Raw genomic sequence first — 20,185 nt, 5'->3', positions numbered from 1 at the left:
CTATATAACCTGGCATATTGGCAGATTAAGAAATCTGGTTAAACTGCTTTCAATTTTTATGCCCCTGAGGAGCACTCTTAGAACGGCAAACTCAAAATTAAAGATGTGCTTTTATACTGGCTTTAAATTCGGGGGATAATCCCATTTGTCAGCTCAAAAGTTTCCCTTTTTGTTTCATTGTTTTTATTTACACGGTACAGTAATGTAACAAGACTTTTTTACTTATTGGTATTGTTTATTTTAGTTTTCTGCTCGACATTCATAGTTTTTAAACCCTGTTTAGTGAAGAACCCTGGACAGCTACTCTGCAATGAAAGGTGCCGTACAAATAAATGAGGGTGGAGAGAAAAAAAATCCATTCTTAGATGCATCGAGATGCGGACGTGGACGTGGAATAACAATGCGAAAGGCAGAACTCGGAAGTACAGTCGGGGCGTGCACATTACAGAGACCGGTCTTCACCTTATATTTGGTGCACCGCCGCTGCTGAATGAATAAAAATTTCACACAATCATTAATATCAACAGCGGATTAATATCACGGTAACACTTAATGCTTGGCTAGCTTCCTCCTCTCATTCAAGAACATCTACGTGACAGATGCTGTTATAAGAGCAGCGTAAGTTAGGTGTTTTAAGGGCGGTGCGTAATGTGTTTGTGTGTAGCGAGTGTGCGGTTGAGCGAATGAAAGCGAGTGACGGCGAAATCTTGTGGAGCGGAGAAAAGGGTGGTGACCTCGGAGGAGCGGAGGTTCGTCAAGCAAATTAGGTGTGCAAACTAGTCCTTTCAAGCTAATGAGGAGACGTGCAAATGAAATGCCTGGTAATTATCCAGACATCCTTTATCAAGATGTAATCAAATCGTGAGATGCCCAGAGATTCCCACCCCTACAAATACTTATTATTAATTATTATGACAATGTGGATGTTTTTTTTTTTTTATACTAGTGGCCCATTTTAAAGCATTTTACCTCAAGGCGGCGTATAATCTCTTTGAGCGGCAAAGCGCTCTCACTGCCACCGATGAAGGTGGTGTTGGGAAGTCGGAACACTTTGTCCAGGTCAGATTCAGCCAGCCCGTAAAGACCTGTTGTAAAGACACAAAGAGGAAAGGAAACACCAATGATATGAAGATTTCCTGGAATCCTGGAACATTATCTTACAGCCCATTTGAGCTATAATCTGTCATCACTTTATTTGTAAGCTTTGATTAATTGATTAATGGTTTGCCTGGTGCCACTCACAGACCTCTTCCTGTCTGTGGTGGTCCTGGTCTGTATGTGTCTGAAACGATTAACCAGCTAGCAAAATCGTTAATCAATAAATCAACTACTCGTGGGATTCAAACTCCTGACCTGCATTAGTGTAATTAGTGTAATTTTGGATCCATTATTAGATAATTAAGAGAGTTGCTGCATGCTGGGGGACTAGATAAAGTAAGAATGGACAAAACTGATGCAGCGGACGTAACGGAGGTTTCCTGCTAACGATGCGTACTCCCTGAGCCCAAACTGAGATGTCCCTGATGACATCACTATGACATCATCTGGGTTAGGTTCTCAGACTTGACAAAGATCCTCCAGAGAAACTAAAGACATAATACAAATGTTTTCACCGGCTGAGAAGAACTCCTCCTTGCTAGTAAAATGGCATTTGTTTACATTTTGAGACATTGAATTGGATCTCAAATTATCCTTTAATCCCGTATGAGATGTCAATCTGAATGTCGCTGAGCTTTCTCTGTCAGGACCCGATGCTCTGGACTAACCTGCCAAACAAAAAAGGAATGTGGAGTGTGTCCTCCTTTGAATACCTGCTTGCAGGCTTTTAACCTTGTCTTTATTCAATGAATATAATAATATAATAGAAATTGCGATCATTATATCATACCAAATCTGGTAATGCTTTTCAGGAAACAACCATGTAGGTTGGTATTAATTATACAGAAAATGTGCACAAAGTTCTGTTATTTTAGTAAACCTTGTTTTTGAAAGAGCTCTGTAAATACATTTGGCTAACCTTTCCTTGCAGGGGTGGAAATGATCTTTTTGGCTCGCCTGCCAATGGGACTGGTAGATGAAAAAATCCACCTGGCAAAAATAGTAACTTTCCTTTTTATGTCACGTAAACATTTGTTTCAGTACTTTTAATTGAGATAATAAGGTATTCTGTCAAACTTAAAGAAGACACCAGATTGAAATTTGAAGCAAAATTATTTTATTGCTATTACATGTACTTAGGACAGTAAATTATTTTATAAACTTATTAATCATTCACTCTTAATCGTGCTTTATCATTCAACCTAAAACTCCTCATTAATTCATATTTTTTTATGTTCTTCTTCAGCAGTGTATCACTAGTACAGGTCTAATATTAATAGTAGGTTGTTTTCATTTATAAAATCTTTGTTCAAGAAAAACAGTATACATCATTTTTCTATTAAGATATAATTAAGAAATATATTTTACTTAATTTTACTCAAGCATAGTTGTTGAATAAAATATTTTGTAATAATTGTTTTGAAAGTTCTGCCTCATTTGTTAAGTGATCCAACATTTTTGGCCCAAGCCCTATCTAGGGGAAGACTTAAGCGTTAACGAATAGTGTAATCAATACAAGAGAATTGTACGGAGATTAGCACATTTTTGAAAAATTTTAAGCAAGGACTAAAAACTAAACAACGTCATGCAACAAAATCACTCTTTCTTTGCCTCTGTGTGTTTATGTTGACAAATATTTACTAAACTTTGCTGACGTAAGCAAAATTGGGGCAGATTTGTGTCTGAGGTTCCCCTGAAAATAAACCACGCAGAGAGTCAGAACAAGAACAGGGAGGAGCGGCGAACAGGGCCGACCTGATGGGTTAGATTTCAAAAGTCAATATTCGGAGGAGCAGCAGGCTGACACATTATTGGGTGGCTTGTGTTTATCTATAGCACGTGATGTCCTGGTTGCACCAAACAGAGATAAGACAGTATGGAACGGTGGGAGGCGGAGAGGGTTGTATCTACGTCTGTTCTCAGCAAATTAGTGCAGGGTGCTGTGCTGAGTGCAGGGGGTTTTCAAACCAATATGCCAGAGTCAGTTCTCTGCGTTACATAAGGGATCTTTAGACTTTCCTCCCCGCGTCTGCAGACCCCCCCCCGCACCCAGCAACACACACGTTGTTGTCTTTGATGGTTCAAAGTATAGGCAGTAATCAAGTAATTTCTGCCTGCAATCTAATCACAGTAACATTTTAATGAAGCAGGCACAGATAAGCCTGAATAAGTCCTGTCTGACCCCACTGGCTGCTGAGCAAAGGTTTGGACGAGCCAACACACACACACACACCTCCTTTCTAAGTAGTACCACCCAAATTAACCGTCAGCCTGGGCCTTTTTAAAGCCAACAGAGAGGAGCGCAGGGGCAACCTCAACACTAGGTTAATAATCTGCTGATAAACCACAGGAACGCCGCGGACCCGAGGCAGCCTATTAGATTAGAAAGTTATGTGCAGTCACTGAATGTAGGTCAAAGGTTAGTCCCCACTAAAAAGAGCAAAGAGTTCTCGTCCTACCCTCCAGCGATCTGATTATAGAGACCTTTTTTATAGTGAGACAACTCTGGAGGCCTGGAGAGACACTGACGCACTCACTGTGTAGGCTAAGTATCGCACAGAGATGCTCATTTATGCTTTCAGGCTGATTCGGACCCCGACGCCAACCTATTGTTGCACCTCTGTGAAGCGGCCAGGACAAAGCAGAACTCGGTGAAACTGAACAATACCTCTATTAGCTGTGGAAACATCCTATCACAGCTCAAAACAATCACCTGTTTTTGAACTCAGAGCCCCGACCTTTTCAGCAGGCACAATGACCGTTTGCTGCAGGCATGCACAACACACCACAGCAAACACACACACACACACACACACACACACACACACACACACACACACACACACACACACACACACTGTTCAGTTTGACTGTGTCAAAACTAACAAGTCTATGTTTAGTTAACACATTACTGAAACTGAGTCAACATGTTTAAAGTAAGTCATTAAACATCATGTTAAGTATCCTCATTTGGGGAAAAATGTCAGAAAACAACACAAACATTTTAACTGACGGGGGGAAGAAAGTCGCGCATTAATGACCATAAAACCTGTCAGCTTAACTTGTATCCTCAGAAACTATATCGTGGTTACAGTATGTTCTGATAAGAACAACAAGATACACACGTGCAGGACATTTGACAAGACAAGACTACTTAGTGAGCTCACCGGCAAAATTAAAACAACACCTTCGGACACGACTCAAATCATTCTCTAGGCACCTTTACTTACACACATGCAAACGTGCCAGATCAACGTCAATCGGTAGGATATTTTTCTATCACGGCAATGCATGATGGTACATACGGCTTGGGTAGTGACCATCAGTTGTTTGCTACTCTTCAAAATTACTTCTGGGACTTTGAGTCGACTACATGGGGCGGGGGTCGGCAAATAAGTCTGGCATCGGGCCAAATTATTCTCAAGTCATTAGATGGCGGGCCAGGACGTAGTAAATTTATATATATTAAATAATCCATGTACTGTGTGCCTGTTAAGCTCAGTCAGTAGAGCACAGGACTCCCGTTCGAAGGGTTGTGTGTTCACTCCCCACTTGCTGCTAGTATCTCCCTTTTCAACGAAATTGATTATGAAGAGATCGTTTTACATGTTAACATTCAAGCATGTGCAGGCGCTTCACTTAAGAGGAAGTGATTATGTGAGTAACTTTTGCTGTCATGACTGAAATCTGTTTCAGCACCAGCCGCTATAATGTTTTTTTTTTTTTTTTGCTGTTATCAAAGTAATCTGGCCACGGGCTACATATTTTTGTTGGCGGCCGGCTTTTGCCAGCCACGGACATAGGGTATAATAATTGTCACTACACATTTAGACAGACCTACAAAATGGCAAACTCAGTAGTGAGTTATTTCGGACATTAGGGCCCGTGTCCAAATAAGCGTTTTTTGCCAGCTGCTCTTTTGAAAACGCCCATCAGGGAGCGCTAGCGGGCGTTTTTGAGGCGCAGCGTTTTTTCCGACTGCTTTGGTTGCTATGATACATTTGTTGCAAGTAGTTCTACCAAACTTTACTGGATATAAAAATGTCAACACAGAGCAGAGTACTTGTTCTGGCTCTTGTTCTGCATGAAGGGAAGGCTGAAGCAGGTAGAGAGAGAGGACGGACTCGCCGTATGTAGGTTCATGTGATTTTGTGGGCGAGGAAACATCTCGGCGAGTGCCACCGTTTAGTCCAATAGCTGAGGTTCGACGAAGCCCGGTTCCAGGATAGTAACCGTTGCTACGGTGTGGTGTTTGTCCCGCCACTCCTCTACTGTGATTGGACAGCTGGGTAAAAAGTGACAGTGACGAGCGCAGCGTTTTTCCCAAAGTTGAAGGCGACCAGAAAAAAACACTCAGCACTCAGCGTCAGAAAGAAATGCTTTGGTGGACACTTGGAGTCCCTTAAGCCTTATCTTGTTTCCTCACAAACTATAACTTGCTATACACAGTATGAGCTGATAAGAACAACAGGATACACATGTGCAAGAACAAACTGAACATGGGAGAAGTCTGCCCTCAGGGCTCAGAGTCTTTCTGCCTGGAAGCCCTGAAGGCAAACAAAAAGTCACTTATTAGGATGTGAATATAGACATTAATGATTAATTATCTGGTCAAATACATTTTAAACATAAATGAAATTTTTACAAAATAAATATAGGGCACCACTTTCTAATAAGGCATACTTTACAAAGACTATGTTGTACTTAATTGCTTTATTAATGGGTAATAACTTGTGTGTTAATCATTTAAATTTAATTAATAGGAATCGAGTAAAACTACTTTTAGGTAGGCGGGTTGTGCCAGGTGTAGATCATTCCTCAAGTAAGCTCTTTAATTCCTCTTCACCTAAACCATGGCTTCTTAGAAATTCAATTCAATTCTTTTATTAATGACTTACTCTTTCTAATAAACAATCAAATCTGCTGCTGTTATTAATGTTAGTAAATCATTAATAATCCGTTTTTCCGTTTATTCAGAACTGCCCTCAGCTGGGGATAGTAGAGGTCGAATCATAATAAAAACAGCTGTGAGGGTGTTCAGTATAATATTTTAGTCAATGTGCTTTGCAGCTCTGCAAGTTGTCATCCTGCTCATTTCAGGGGATTATGAGATACCGGGGTAGAAACATGTAAAAGCTCCCTCTCCAATAAACATGGGGGTATTTTCTTTCAGAAATATTTTGAAGGCTAATCCGTAGGGCTTCATCGAATGACTATTTTCATTATCGATTAATCTGCAGATTATTTTCTAAAGTAACTGATTAATCAGTTAGTCCATAAAACGGCAAGGTGACATCTTCAAATAGCTTTTTGTCCGACCAACAGTCCACAAACCAAAGACATTCATGTTACGTGTAAAAATTGGGGAAACTTTTCAGATGCTGGGAACAAATCGTGTTTGACTTTGTAGATGATGAAAGTAAATTTATTTGTTTATTATAATTCTGGACATGGATGTTACGGACGCTACAAATACACTGTTTTAATAGTAGCAAGTGGTCTAACAGTGACAAAAAAATAAATATTGTATAGGAACCAAAATTTTCTATACATCAAGATGCATTGGTGATTGTGCTATGATCGCAACGTAGCCACATGAGTCACCATGCCAGGCAGAGTTAAGCTTGATTCAAGGGGACTTATTATGCTTTTTCATATTTTCTGGCATTTCTATGATGTTACACTGTCAGATGTTCCTGTTAAACATGACCAAAGTTTCAAATAATGATGTAAAAGTATTTAAGAGAAATCCCAGTGAGCCAAAACCTCCGATAGCCCCTCTGTTTTAAACTGTTCATTTGCTGGCCACGCCCACAAAGGAACATGCAGCCCTATCCCTGTGGCAACCTGGTAAACACATAAGACAATGGCCAATCAGAAGACAGTGGGCTTTGGACGGGGGGAGGGCCTTAAAGAGACAGGAGCATCTACAGCTTGTTTCAGACAGAGGCTGAAATGAAGGCCTACATGAAAAGCCAGTATAAGAAAGAAAATTCTTTCTTTGAACTTTGAATCATGCAAAGCTGCCATAGAGAGACACTATAGATCTGGAAATGCAGTATAATAGGTCTCCTTTAATACTTCTGTGTTGAATCTACGGCATAGCCTGCGCATAGCCCTGTACCCTACAGCGTAGCCAGACGTGCGCGGCGAGGCGGACCTCGAAAACTGTGATTGCTCGGCTTGGTAATATCGCATTTCCTCAAAGCCCACAGGAAGTGCTCTGTGCTTTGAAGTAAATTTTACTATATTACTATAGACGCTTTCAACGGTAACAACATAAACAAACGGTACTGCGCATGTGCATTACTCTGGCCCAAACTTAACTTCCAGCAAGCAATCCATAACAAGTAAATAACCTTAGCTGCCAGTCGAAGAAAAGAAATGTTACTTGGCCAAACTGAAATATGGTCACACTACCACTAATTTGAGACAAGAATGTTTTTCTACCGACCTGTCTGATTTACCGCAGTGTTTCCCACAGAATGACAGCGTAACTTTGGCGAGCGTGGCGGGGGATCTCCAACATTGACGTTGGACGGATTTGTGCAGCGATGTTCATGATACTAACCATTCAATGCACAGACTGGTCTGATGTCAATGTGTTTGCGGGAGAGAGAGAGAGGGAGCGAGTGAGAGGAGGTGCTGAGCGAATATGCGCTGCCTGCAAGTTTTACCATCTTAAATAGTAAAAAAAAAAAAAACGACAATCAATATGTGGCGGTCAGCGCTGATAATGTGGTGGGACGCCACAAACAAATGAATGTATGGGAAACACTGTACTGGATATCACTCACCATATTAACCAGTAAACAAGTTCACTTCGAGCCGGGCGCATCACCTTGGCAACGCATCCGATGAAAGCGTCTATACTATATTCGAGCATCACAACCCCTGCAAAGTGACTTGTTTCACTATGAGAATATGATCCATTCGGTCGATAACAAATGTCTAGAAGCTAAACCGGAAGTTAGTTTGCTCGGCCTATAACGCAACCGCCAGCTAGTGTTGTTGGTGGTGTAATTGCAGAACAACGCAGATACCAATACATACGTATAAATGCGTGGCTACTTGCGTAGCTTACCCTGTAGGCCAAACTCGGGGCTTCAAAACGGCAGTCCACAAACCAATGGTGACTACTTCCACTTCTTTTATCAAATCACAGGAACAGGCGAAGGAAAATGAAATTAACATGTAAGCAGGTTAATATTTCTCACCAACGTTCTGGAAACCGACGGTACACGGGGCATCGTCAAAGTCTACACAGCTGATGTCCAGGGGGTCCAGCTTCGCTATGTGGTGCCCTCGTACCTACAAACAGAGAAACACAGTGTAAGTGTGCAACAGGTCAGTCTTTGTCAGCCCGTTTCAGCAGATTAGAGTCTGTCTGCACTTTGTAAACTGCTGACCACTTCCTGTAAGATTTCCTAACACATGTCCACACATGTTAGCAAGAATCCTGCTAAAAAGGATGCAAGATGTTGTTAAAACAGTCGTTTAACAGGTCATCAGCAGATTCGACACTGCCCTAATGTGCTCGGGCAGTGGTGAAAAGCAACTAAATCCGTATGTACTCAAGTACAATAACTTTATTGATTTCCATTTTATGCTTTTACTTTTACTCCACTACGTTCCAGAGCCAAATATTTTACTCCTCGACATTTACCTGACAACTTTAGTTCCTTTTATAGCTATAATTTGCTTCATCCCAACCGCCTGCAACATGTTAGGTAGGGATGCACCGAATGTTCGGCCACCGAAATTAATCGTCACTTTCGGTGTTCGGTCTACTAAGTCAAAAGACCGAATAAAATTGACCAAACATTTACGTTGACATGTCGGCACTTCTTTGAAAAGAACCGCTTTGAGTGTTTCTGTCGCTCATCTGTGAGAAGGCGATTAAGCTAGCTAAATCTGGAGTGCACACGTATTAAAGCCTTTATGGTAAATCCACTGAAACGGACCAGAGCGAGCTGACAGGCAGGTTAGAGACTTTACCCTGTCAGTTTCTGTCTTTACAAAGACAAGTGTTGCAGGATGAGAGTCCTGCCTGAAGAGAGGCTGTGAAGTCTTCATGTTACGCCGGACGAGAACCACATACAACATTATTTATCCAACTGGGTCGGACTCGAGGAGGAAACACACGTGACAACGTCCAGTTTTCAAAATAAGGTCAATCACAAGTACCAAGCAGGAACACAACCGGAACTATCCCCTGCTTTGAGGCAACAATGAATATGCATATTTTCATGGTAATGAAAGCAGGTTAAACTGGGCCCACGGAATGACAAAAGACATTAGATTAGAGATTAGATTTACATGTCAAGGGCAGGTTCACTAGAGCTCTCTGTCTGTCCTCTGTATGACTGATTGTTTAAGCCATATTTCATCATTACACTGTTTTTACACAAGGTCATCAAACTTTAATATCACCTTTCCTGAATTTATTAGAATATTTTTTGAATAAACCAAACCAGAATCACTTTGTTTACAACTTTACAGGTTGAAAACACCAGCCTGCGTGTCTGTAACTTAATGTGTGCAACAGCGTCTTTTCTAACAAATGCAGCCTAAAACATGAGCCATTGTTTGATAGTTGGGGCTCGTAAAATGCATCTTCTCCCAAAAGTGAACTGCAAAGACAATCTATTCTTAGTTTACTGTTCCTTCTTATCGTTTCACTGTACTGATAGCAGAGGCCTGAAGATAAATGTCACGTGGACTCTGATACGATTTGTTCAGGATCACTGCATCCGTAAACACACTCAAGGTCACTGTCAGAAAATAGTATAGACTTCTACAAAAACCCAGCCTTATAATAACAAAGCAACACACATTTTCTGTGTGAGACAAACAGCTCAGGTGTGTTTGGAGTTAGTTTACCTGGTAGGCTCGTATGAGTGATTGTACTGCTAGATGATCCTCCAACAGCTTCTCCACGTTGGGCTGAGCCCCCACCAGTGCCTGGACACTGGCCAGTCCCTGAGAAGTCCCGCTAAACGATGGAGGGGTCTGGTAGGCCGCACCAGGCGGAGCCCCAGCATTGGCGTTACGGAAAAATATGTCCCAGGACTGCAGGGAGACAAAAGGAGAGAGAATGAAAGGAGACAAATTACTCAACAAGTTTAAACAAATGTCAGAATTTGTTATATATTATTTAAGTTATACATTGTTATTTACTTCTTTAATGTGTTTTTAGCACAGGGTCATGCCTAGGGATGGTTATCGAGAACTTTGTTGTTTATTTATCTTTAGAGTGTCTTTTGTTCTTTTTGCACTATGCACAGCTGCTGCTGTAACACTGGAAATTTCCCCATTGTGGGATTAAAAAAGGATTTTTTAATCAAATTCTGTTTATCGGTTCCTAACTATCTGCAATTTTCAGCGGTGCTCCCGATTGAACTGCAGCAAGCATTTTAAAGTCCATTCAAGTGTCTCTTATCTGCCAGGACCTGCTATGCCGACCTACGCTGAACGAATGATGTCTACAAATTATTCAATCTACATTTTTCTTAGAGACCCCAGAGACGCCCCTCTACTAGAGACCCCTTTCACTTTAGCCAAGATGGATGAATTTTGAGAATAGAGACCCTATGCCTCTACCGTACATTACGGGGGCCCCGTAAAATCCGAGAAGAGAACCCCCTACTTGATTTTCATAATAACTCACAAAACGGTGAGGATCGAGGGTCGGACGCATCATTTTGTCACAGAGGCGGCAAAAGTTTTGGACGGTCTAAAACTGAGTTGTCACTGAGAAGATTTGTGATGACGGGGATGGAATCAGAACCGGATTTGATAAGTAGATTTGGAGTAAGAATTGGAATCAATAAAATTGAAGCAATAAAGAAACCCAATCCTCCCAGGTTAAATGTTTACAGCATGCACCTGCAAACACAGCAACATTGACGTTGACAGATGTCAAGTGCAGGGCTTGACATTAACACCTGCCAACGCGCTAAATGCGGGTGCATTTCACTCGTGGCGGGTAACACAGTCACTCCCACTAGCCACTTTGGTGCTGTAAACAAGAAGACGCTGTGGAGATTAAAGTAGCCTGCCGTTTATTATAAACTTAACCAGCAGCAGCAATGATATAGCGATCTTTTTTAATTGCAGGAGAATCCATCCAACAGGCGCGTCTCACTCTCTCCTACGTGACATCCAGACATTTGTCAAACGAGAATAAAAGTTGAATCTGTCACAGGGCAGCCACAGTCCCTCGGACCTGTAGACCGTCAGCCTCCCGGTCACTTTTAACCCGATAGTATGATCTCTGTCATCACACGCAACTGGCTGCACGCGCTCACACATCAACACAGCGTTCAGTCAGTGCGTGAGTGTGCGTGGGAGAGCAGCGTGGAGAAAAAATGCACAGGAGAACGACAGAAAGAGAAAAGGCAGAGCTGAGACAGAAAATGCAGGAGGACAGAGCTGTTAAATGCTGTAAAATTACAGATATCTTCATGATTTAGGGACGTGGTGTTACTACTAGCAGGGCTGCCCCTTATGTCACATCATATCAGAACTACCTTTCCAGAGTTAATTCTGTTTTTGAATAAAAGTAGTCATACCATGTAGCAAAGATGCATTTGTATGACAATAATCTGAAAAATAAAGACCAGTAGTCTATACTTGTTTCAGGTGGACGTATCTCTAGTTACTCAGAGCTACCAGTGCTTCATGATCCACTCAGAGCTCTGAGGAAATGTAGATACAAAACAACTACTTGGTCAATGAAAAGTTGAAAGTTGTAGATTAGGCTGGAAACTCAGCCTTTCTAGCAATTTGGAAGAGCTAATTAAAGGTAGAAATTCCCTTTACAGCACTTAACTTATTATTATAGAAGCAATGGTAGCACTGGTTTTGAGCCACCATAAGCAGCGTGTTATATTGATACTCCTAATGACTAGATATCTCACTGCCACAATGTCAGGACAGTTTATCAGTGGGCACTTTCAGTATTTAGATATAAAGCAACTTGCCGGAAATCAGTGTTTAGATTTTGCATGTGCCACTCATCCTCCCATTTCCAAAACCTTTTACCAGACAGTACCCTTTGATAGGGGCTTTGATCTCTAGGCTCGAGCTAGCTAACATGATGTATGCAAATCCAGTGAGAAATGGCAACAGTAATTACGCTAGCCCAGACTACACAAAGTTAGCTCTTGCAGTTAGTGTAAATTACACGTGTGTCTCAAACCATCTAGCAGAAGTTTGAAAGCACAGAAGCCCTCCAACCAAAGTCTAGGCAAATCCAGGCCACTATCTGAATGAATGGGTGGAGGGTCATAACTGCAGTTTCACTGGTCACTGGGACATAAACACTGCATGTATAGAATCAGCAGTAAAATCTAATAAAAACAACCGAAAAAGATTAATGGCTTTGCCCCAAAACAAGGTTAAAAAAGTGTTTTCCCCGCCGGTTCTACTTCTACTACGCATGCACAAGGTTTCACGAGCTTTATTCACTGCTCTATCCAGAGCACAGGTGACAAACAATTGCTATGCTAACTGACGTTATGGATCCAGTCAGCATACACGACTACACTACATTTATTCATTTGGCGGACGCTTTTATCCAAAGCAACTTACAATTGCTATATATGTCAGAGGTCGCACGCCTCTGGAGCAATAAGGGGTTAAGTGTCTTGCTCAGGGACACAATGGTGGATGGGTCATAGTGGGGGATTGAACCCGGGTCTCATCTCTTCTGAGAAAACTTCCTCTTATATCACCTCTAACTCCTGATCTCTAACGTGCACTTCCTGTGCTCTTCTTCTTCTATCCACCTACAATTATCTTGTATTGATTGCACTTTTTGTTAACTCTTACTTCCTTCCCTAGGTATTTACCCCATTGATGTGATTGCTGCTCTGACTAGTATGTGTTGTCAGTTGTAGATCTGTATGTGATGCTTTGTTGTTGCTTGTATGTTGTTCCTCAAATGTTAAGTCGCATCATGCGGTGTATCTGATCTGGTCACACAGCTGCTCCTCGCTGCCACCACAACATCTGAAACTGTCGCAAACTTAAACTTTGCACTTACGTCAGGTGGAATCATACAAGTGGCTGAATTTGTTTCCTGGCTCGGCTGTTAAAAGGCAGACGATCGGCTTTCTTGCAGCCGCCATATATGGTGTTACAGGCTTTCCACATATAATTATATTCAGGATTATTTAAGTGGCGTGTCTCTTTCTTAAATCACACAAACACTTTTTGTACTATTATTTGAAAAGCCATAAACACACAGTGACAGTGTGAGCTGTCTCGCCTTAAAACAGGTGTGTCTTGTTCACCAGCTTCTTCGCAAAACTATCCACCACCTCGTTAAAATCCAGAGCTCTGACCAGATCACTAGATGCTAACCATTAGTTTTCACTCTGAGCTTTCCTTTCTCGGGTTTGAGGAGTTTAAACACAAAAAAACTCTTAATCTTTATCTCCCCATAAGCTCACAGTTATGTGTGCAACCCACAAAGACATCGCTTGGAAACCCATCTCTATTACAAGTAGTACAAATCTGACCCCTCAGCTACTGCACTTTATCTTTCATCTATATTTTCTTGTCCCTGTTTTATTGTGAAGCACTTTGTAACACTGTCTTCAAAAAGGTGAGTCATACATAAAGTCATTATCATTATTGTTCCAGTACAAGTAGAAAATGTTCCAGTGTTAGAATTAGTAGTACTTGCAGCAGCAGTATTTCTAGCAGGGGTGATTACAGTAGTGCCAGCAGTTCTTGTGTTAGTACTGTTTTCTGCCTGAATGGATCAGTGCATACAGAACAGTAATCAGTCCTCCTGTTGATACTGGCCATTAAGAGATCCCTTACTAACAAGTTTTCAATGGTAGAGATGGGGGACAAAATCCACTATCCTCGTTCTGTCCAAAGTTCAGCTAAAGCTAATACAACTTCAGCAGTCTAAAAGGTAAACAAATCAACTAAATCTCTTCCAAAGTTTTTGTCTTTTCAGTAGAAAATTCCCCCTTTTGTTTCTACAATAAATTTCTCCCTTGCTAAGCCACTCATCAAGAGTAGCAGGTGCTGGAAAGAGATGTTGCTGTTGAGTGTTTTTAAATTTACTTTCTATTCTATGAGCACGACTCATTAAACACCTCCACTGTATTGTGATGGCGACAGATATCTCAAAACATGGACGCATAAAACCTGACCTATCATCTGCATGGCCAGACAGACCTCACTGAAGATGAGTGAGAAAATGTTTTTGTAATTTGGGTGAACTGATCCTTTAACATTATCTTTGAATTAGGCACTTTCTTGGTCATTCATATCAAGGGACTGCTTTTTCCTTTAGATGTTAAACCCTTCAGTACCTTAAAATGCACCATATATCTGGAACAAGCTCCCAGAAAACTGCAGATCTACTAAATCAGAAGGGTCTTCTTTTTGGAGCTGCATTTTATTATATCAAATTAAAGCTTTTGGCTAATATCTTACACTGCACTGTGACTTTTACTGTCCTGTTTTTATTTTGTATTTAAATGTTGTTTTTGTTTTTCACAATATTGCTCTTCTGCTTTATGTAAAACACTCTGAATTTTCTTGTTTTTCAAATGTGCTTTACAAATAAAGTTCCCTTGCCTTAAGTGCTAGTAGTCAGTTTCACAACTTAGATGCTAATGAGGTTGCGCTTGACAAATTTGTTGACATAATGTTTTTACATATACACACATATATATTAAACTACGTTTTACCCTGAGAGCAGCTTGGTTCAACTTCTTTTAACGTGAAAGAACTGGTGCAACCTTTTTTGATGACACTTCATTCAAACATGCGCAAGCAAACACACAAAGTACCGATAGCGTCTATTTGAACCTTTACCCTACTACAATTTGAACAGCTATCTGTTACCAGTGAGACCTAATTTCTTCTCTTTTCAGGGCCCTTAGGAAGAAGCGAGGGGGCACACATTCAGTGAAAATGATTTTTGGATTTAGCATACATACCTTAAAGACAAATTGAAAAGATGTGACATCAAACATATACAAAGATCTGCAGTACCTTGTGTACATTCCTGGGATTCTCCAGCCACGCATAGTACATCTCCTCCACATAGTTGGAGCTGGTGCCATTAAGAAAGGGCTCAGCAGCCACAGGTGTGTTCAGGCGCCTCACAGGCTGAAACGTCCTTAAGCCCCTTTCGGTCATCAATAGTCTTGGCTGTGATAGGCTCTGTGCAGCCGTTAAAGGCCGAAGCCTTGCAACTGTAGTCCTTAAGCGGTGCATGGCTGCAGGTCAGCCACAGCTCCTCTCCCCCCTCCCTTCCTGACGACGAAGAAGAAGGCAACAGCACTGTCCCGGACAAGGACACCTGTCTGGCTGAACTGGTTGTCTTCTCCACAGCTCCCGCTTGCCTCTCTTCCGCTGACGGTACACTGGGTCCTGGTTAGTGTAAATGTAAATTGTGTATATCAGAAACACACCACATAACAATGACACTGTTCTATATGCTTTGTATATTGTAGTTAAAGGACAAACCTTGTGTTTTTTCTTATTCTCAACATATCCCATGAAAAGACCCCAAACCAACAATGTGTTGGTCACTCAATACTTCCTGAAGTACCTGTCTGTGGTACTCAGTCAAATCCCATTGGTTCCTATACTTGAAGGCATGAATGTTTAAAAATAAATATTTACTTTCATTTTTTTAAAAAAAGGCTCAGTCATTTCCTGGAACAGCTGGTCACTGAAGTTTTAATCAAATGTTAGAAAATACTGCTTTTTGTTTAGTGATAGTTCATCCATATTTGGTTCTCTAGAGTGTTCGCAACAGCAGGAAGGTGTTGAGCCAAAAATAAATAAATAAACAGTACCTGTGTTTACTGTAATGAAGGAACATGTCACCCTGTGCAACAATGGAGCTCTATGGCAACAGGGGAAGAAACTAGGCTATACAGACAATACTTGTTAGCAGGATGAATTACTTGTTGTTTTTTGGTCTTTTCGTGGGATTTGTTGACCAATAAAAATATAGAATATCACCAGCCTTATTCTTTTGTGATGAAAAAAGACCCTCAGTGCTGTAGCTTTATTTTAGCTCTTTGTATCTGGATCAGATGATATATCACAGTACATCCTAAATATAGCTAGACCATCACTGGGGAGCTCTTAACCATAAAATCAGGGTGACCCAACATAAAGTTGTTTGTCTAAGACCTTAAACTTACCCTAAACAAAATCTTAAGTAATGTGCTGGTCCTGAATGAAAAATAAATGCATGACAATAAACAAATTATGACTTTAAACAGAGAAAACGTATTTTATGTTTCATATTATATCATGTCAATTATATTGTTTATGAAATAGGAATTTGTAATTGGAATAATGGGAATGTAGGTTACTGTGTGTGTTTTTGACATCCCACTTTTTAATCAACAATATGACTAATTATATATTTCTTGCAAACAAATAACAGTGTGACTCAGGCAGTAAGCAGAAGTGGTAAGTTAGTGTGTACTAAATGAAAAGCCAGTTTAAGAGCTGAAAGTACCGGCTCCCGGAAAGAAACTGAGGCCGAAAGATCCGGTTCCCTTCAAAACAGCAGTAACTCCCATCATTATTAACTTCAACTTAGACCATGTCTTAAACTTAAACCGTAAAGTTTTGATCGTGACATTGAATTATTTCCGGTGTGGAAGCTTGCATTTTGTCCCAACAACGTGACGATCTAAACAAACTTATTTGGTTCACGCACAAACAAACACCGATTGTAGCGTCGCGTGCAGGACTTCACCGCAGGGTCAGTTAACGTAAAACTAAAAGTTCCTTACCTGTTCCCCGCAGCCTCACGTGTACCAAACGCAGCACTTGCCTGTCTGTCCTGAGCGCGAGCAGGATGCGGGGTGTGTGCGTGAGATCCTTCTCCGACTGCAGCTGGAGAGCTGAGTGAGTCGCGCGCTCGGGTACTGTCTACAAACCGGTGCTGATCTGCGTCACGCAAGCGCTGACGTCAGCACCAAACATGGTGCGGTTGCATCAGCAAACACAGTTTATTTAAAAAAAATAATAATTCAGCAAACACTTAAAGTAAGACGAACAGTGCATTACTGTAAAAGTTAACTATGTAAAAGTTAAATATGCCATCCCTCTATTATTAAGCATAATTAAGCAGTATATAAACAATTAATTAATGTGTTATAGCACAATATATTGTAGTATAATGTGTAAGCAGTTATTTTTGAAGTATTTGTTAACTGGTGTGTAAACAGTTAATGATGAATTGAGTTGTAAAAAACGATTATATAATATTTTGACTGTATTCGTATATGTATATATAATGTATATAATATAAAATATTGTTTAGTACTTAAAAAAAAAAATATATATAAATTGTACTTATATTGCACATTTCATACACAAAATGCAGATTGAGATGTTTCACAAAATTAAAAATAAAGAGGAGGAAAGTAAAGATAATCAACAGTTTAAAGCAGTGTATTAAATGTTCATTGTTAAGCAGTATATAAACAATTAATGAATGTGTTATAACATTATATTGAAGTTGTAAGCAGTTAATTTTTAAGTATTAGTCAATGGCATTTAAACAGTTCATGAACGACTGACAATGTAACAGTGTAACAGTGTAAAAATTACATAATATTTGATATTGTATTTATATTTTTGATATGAATATTATTTTCTAATACTTATTTATTATATGTATAATGATAATAATGATAATAACAATGATAGAAATTGTATTTATATTGCACTTTACATACACAAAATGTAGATCAAGATGTTTTACAATGTTTAAAAAATGAAAAGCGAGAGGAAAGTAAAATAATAAACTGTTTAATACATTATATTCATTGTTCATTATAAATGTAATCACATTTTGCGTATTTTTTATTAAGTATTTATTCACTGATAAACTGTTATTCTTCAGTCTCCAAGACAACTCTGTCTACTGATGAGGACCATGATGCGTATGAAAGCTCCAGAAGTAAACGTTAGGTGAAAGTTGCATAATGTTTTCCACTGAAATAGCCTAAAAGTATCATTAGTTACTATGTGGAATATACTCAACTAAAATACTTCAAAATTGTATGTTTAAATCAAATGTCTCCCAATGCCTTTGGATATCTCGGGTGCATAGCTGTTATTTTAAAGAATTTGTTCCCAGAGAGGCCACTGTATCTCTATATCCTGCTGTCTCTTACTTTTATGTTAATGTGTGTTAATGTAAAGTGTTTCTGGCAACACAACTCTACTTGTGATGCTAATGAGCTTATTGTGATACTAAAGACAGACAGACCGAGAGATAGATTAACAAACACTTCAGGTGCCCACTCATATTCATAGTTACCTCTTTGATCTGTCAAACCTGTTAGTTTACATCTCTGAGCAGCAGCTGCACTACTCAGATCCCTAACTTAGCAATTTCACACCGTAAAAACTCTTATAAATAAAAATCCTGCATTTCAAATAAGTTACTGCTATTTACTATCAGTACCTAGAATAGAGCAATAAATGTCAACCCTTGTCCTACCACTGATTATGTAAAAAGCAAGTTAAACACTTCTTTAAGTGATTACTGCCAGCGGTGGAAGAACAATGTAAAAATTCTGCATTGAAATGCATTGAAAATCTTATGTACAAAAATATTATCAGCAGCATTTAGCTGTTAGTGCTATTAACTGCTAGTTTGAACTAAGTAGCTAGTTTTACCAACTTTACAGTCAGCTAGTAACTACTTTGTCTAGAGTTAGCTAGTTTGAACTACTTTATTTGCTAGTTTGAACTAACTTTTAATTCTACTTTATTTCCAGTTAGCTATATTGAACTGCTTTATACACAGTTCACTTGTTTGAACCACTTTATTTGCTAGTTTGAACTTCTTTAGTTAGCTAGTTTGAACTTCTTTAGTTAGGTAGTTTGAACTTCTTTAGTTAACTAGTTTGAACTGCTTTAAACAGGTAGCTACTTTGAACTAATTTATGGCCTACTTTGAACTGCTTTATATGCAGTTGGCTACTTTGAACTTCTTTAGTTAGCTAGTTTGATCTGCTTTATATGCAGTTAGCTAGTTTGAACTAATTTATGGCCTAGTTTGAACTGCTTTATATGCAGTTAGCTAGTTTGAACTAATTTATGGCCTAGTTTGAACTGCTTTATATGCAGTTGGCTACTTTGAACTTCTTTAGTTAGCTAGTTTGATCTGCTTTATATGCAGTTAGCTAGTTTGAACTAATTTATGGCCTAGTTTGAACTGCTTTATATGCAGTTAGCTAGTTTGAACTAATTTATGGCCTACTTTGAACTGCTTTATATGCAGTTGGCTACTGTGAACTTCTTTAGTTAGCTAGTTTGATCTGCTTTATATGCAGTTAGCTAGTTTGAACTAATTTATGGCCTAGTTTGAACTGCTTTATATGCAGTTGGCTACTTTGAACTTCTTTAGTTAGCTAGTTTGATCTGCTTTATATGCAATTAGCTAGTTTGAACTAATTTATGGCCTAGTTTGAACTGCTTTAAACAGGTAGCTACGTTGAACTAATTTATGGCCTAGTTTGAACTGCTTTATATGCAGTTAGCTAGTTTGAACTTCTTTAGTTAGCTAGTTTGATCTGCTTTATATGCAGTTAGCTAGTTTGAACTAATTTATGGGCTAGTTTGAACTGCTTTATATGCAGTTAGCTACTTTGAAGTTCTTTAGTTAGCTAGTTTGAACTGCTTTAAACAGGTAGCTACTTTGAACTAATTTATGGCCTAGTTTGAACTGCTTTATATGCAGTTAGCTAGTTTGAACTGCTTTATACAGTTAGCTAGTTTGAACTAATTTATGGCCTGGTTTGAACTGCTTTATATGCAGTTAGCTACTTTGAAGTTCTTTAGTTAGCTAGTTTGAACTGCTTTAAACAGATAGCTACTTTGAGCTAATTTAAGGCCTAGTTTGAACTGCTTTATATGCAGTTAGCTAGTTTGAACTTCTTTAGTTAGCTAGTTTGAACTGCTTTAAACAGGTAGCTACTTTGAACTAATTTAAGGCCTAGTTCGAACTGCTTTATATGCAGTTAGCTAGTTTGAACTGCTTTATACAGTTAGCTAGTTTGAACTAATT

General features: G+C 39.5%; 1 protein-coding gene across 2 annotated transcripts in view; it reads right to left on the bottom strand.

The window, feature by feature from the left end:
* Positions 1-17,046, bottom strand: part of ogdhb (oxoglutarate dehydrogenase b) — a 31,712-nt gene extending 14,666 nt beyond the window's left edge. Inside the window, exons 1-5 of one of the 2 annotated variants that reach the window (XM_046067113.1) lie at positions 16,893-17,046; positions 15,124-15,504; positions 9,982-10,170; positions 8,316-8,409; positions 970-1,085 (exon numbers count right to left, since the gene is read on the bottom strand). In XM_046067113.1, coding sequence (XP_045923069.1) covers positions 970-1,085; positions 8,316-8,409; positions 9,982-10,170; positions 15,124-15,348 — 624 coding nt within the window. In that variant the 5' untranslated portion in view covers positions 15,349-15,504; positions 16,893-17,046. Of the gene's footprint in view, positions 1-969; positions 1,086-8,315; positions 8,410-9,981; positions 10,171-15,123; positions 15,505-15,600; positions 15,762-16,892 lie in introns of those variants that run through there. The other variant, XM_046067114.1, reaches the window with a different exon arrangement.
* Positions 17,047-20,185: the final 3,139 nt, after the last annotated feature.

Source organism: Micropterus dolomieu, linkage group LG13, assembly GCF_021292245.1.
Source record: "Micropterus dolomieu isolate WLL.071019.BEF.003 ecotype Adirondacks linkage group LG13, ASM2129224v1, whole genome shotgun sequence".
NCBI lineage: Eukaryota > Metazoa > Chordata > Actinopteri > Centrarchiformes > Centrarchidae > Micropterus > Micropterus dolomieu.
This window is presented reverse-complemented; position numbering and strand designations above follow the sequence as displayed.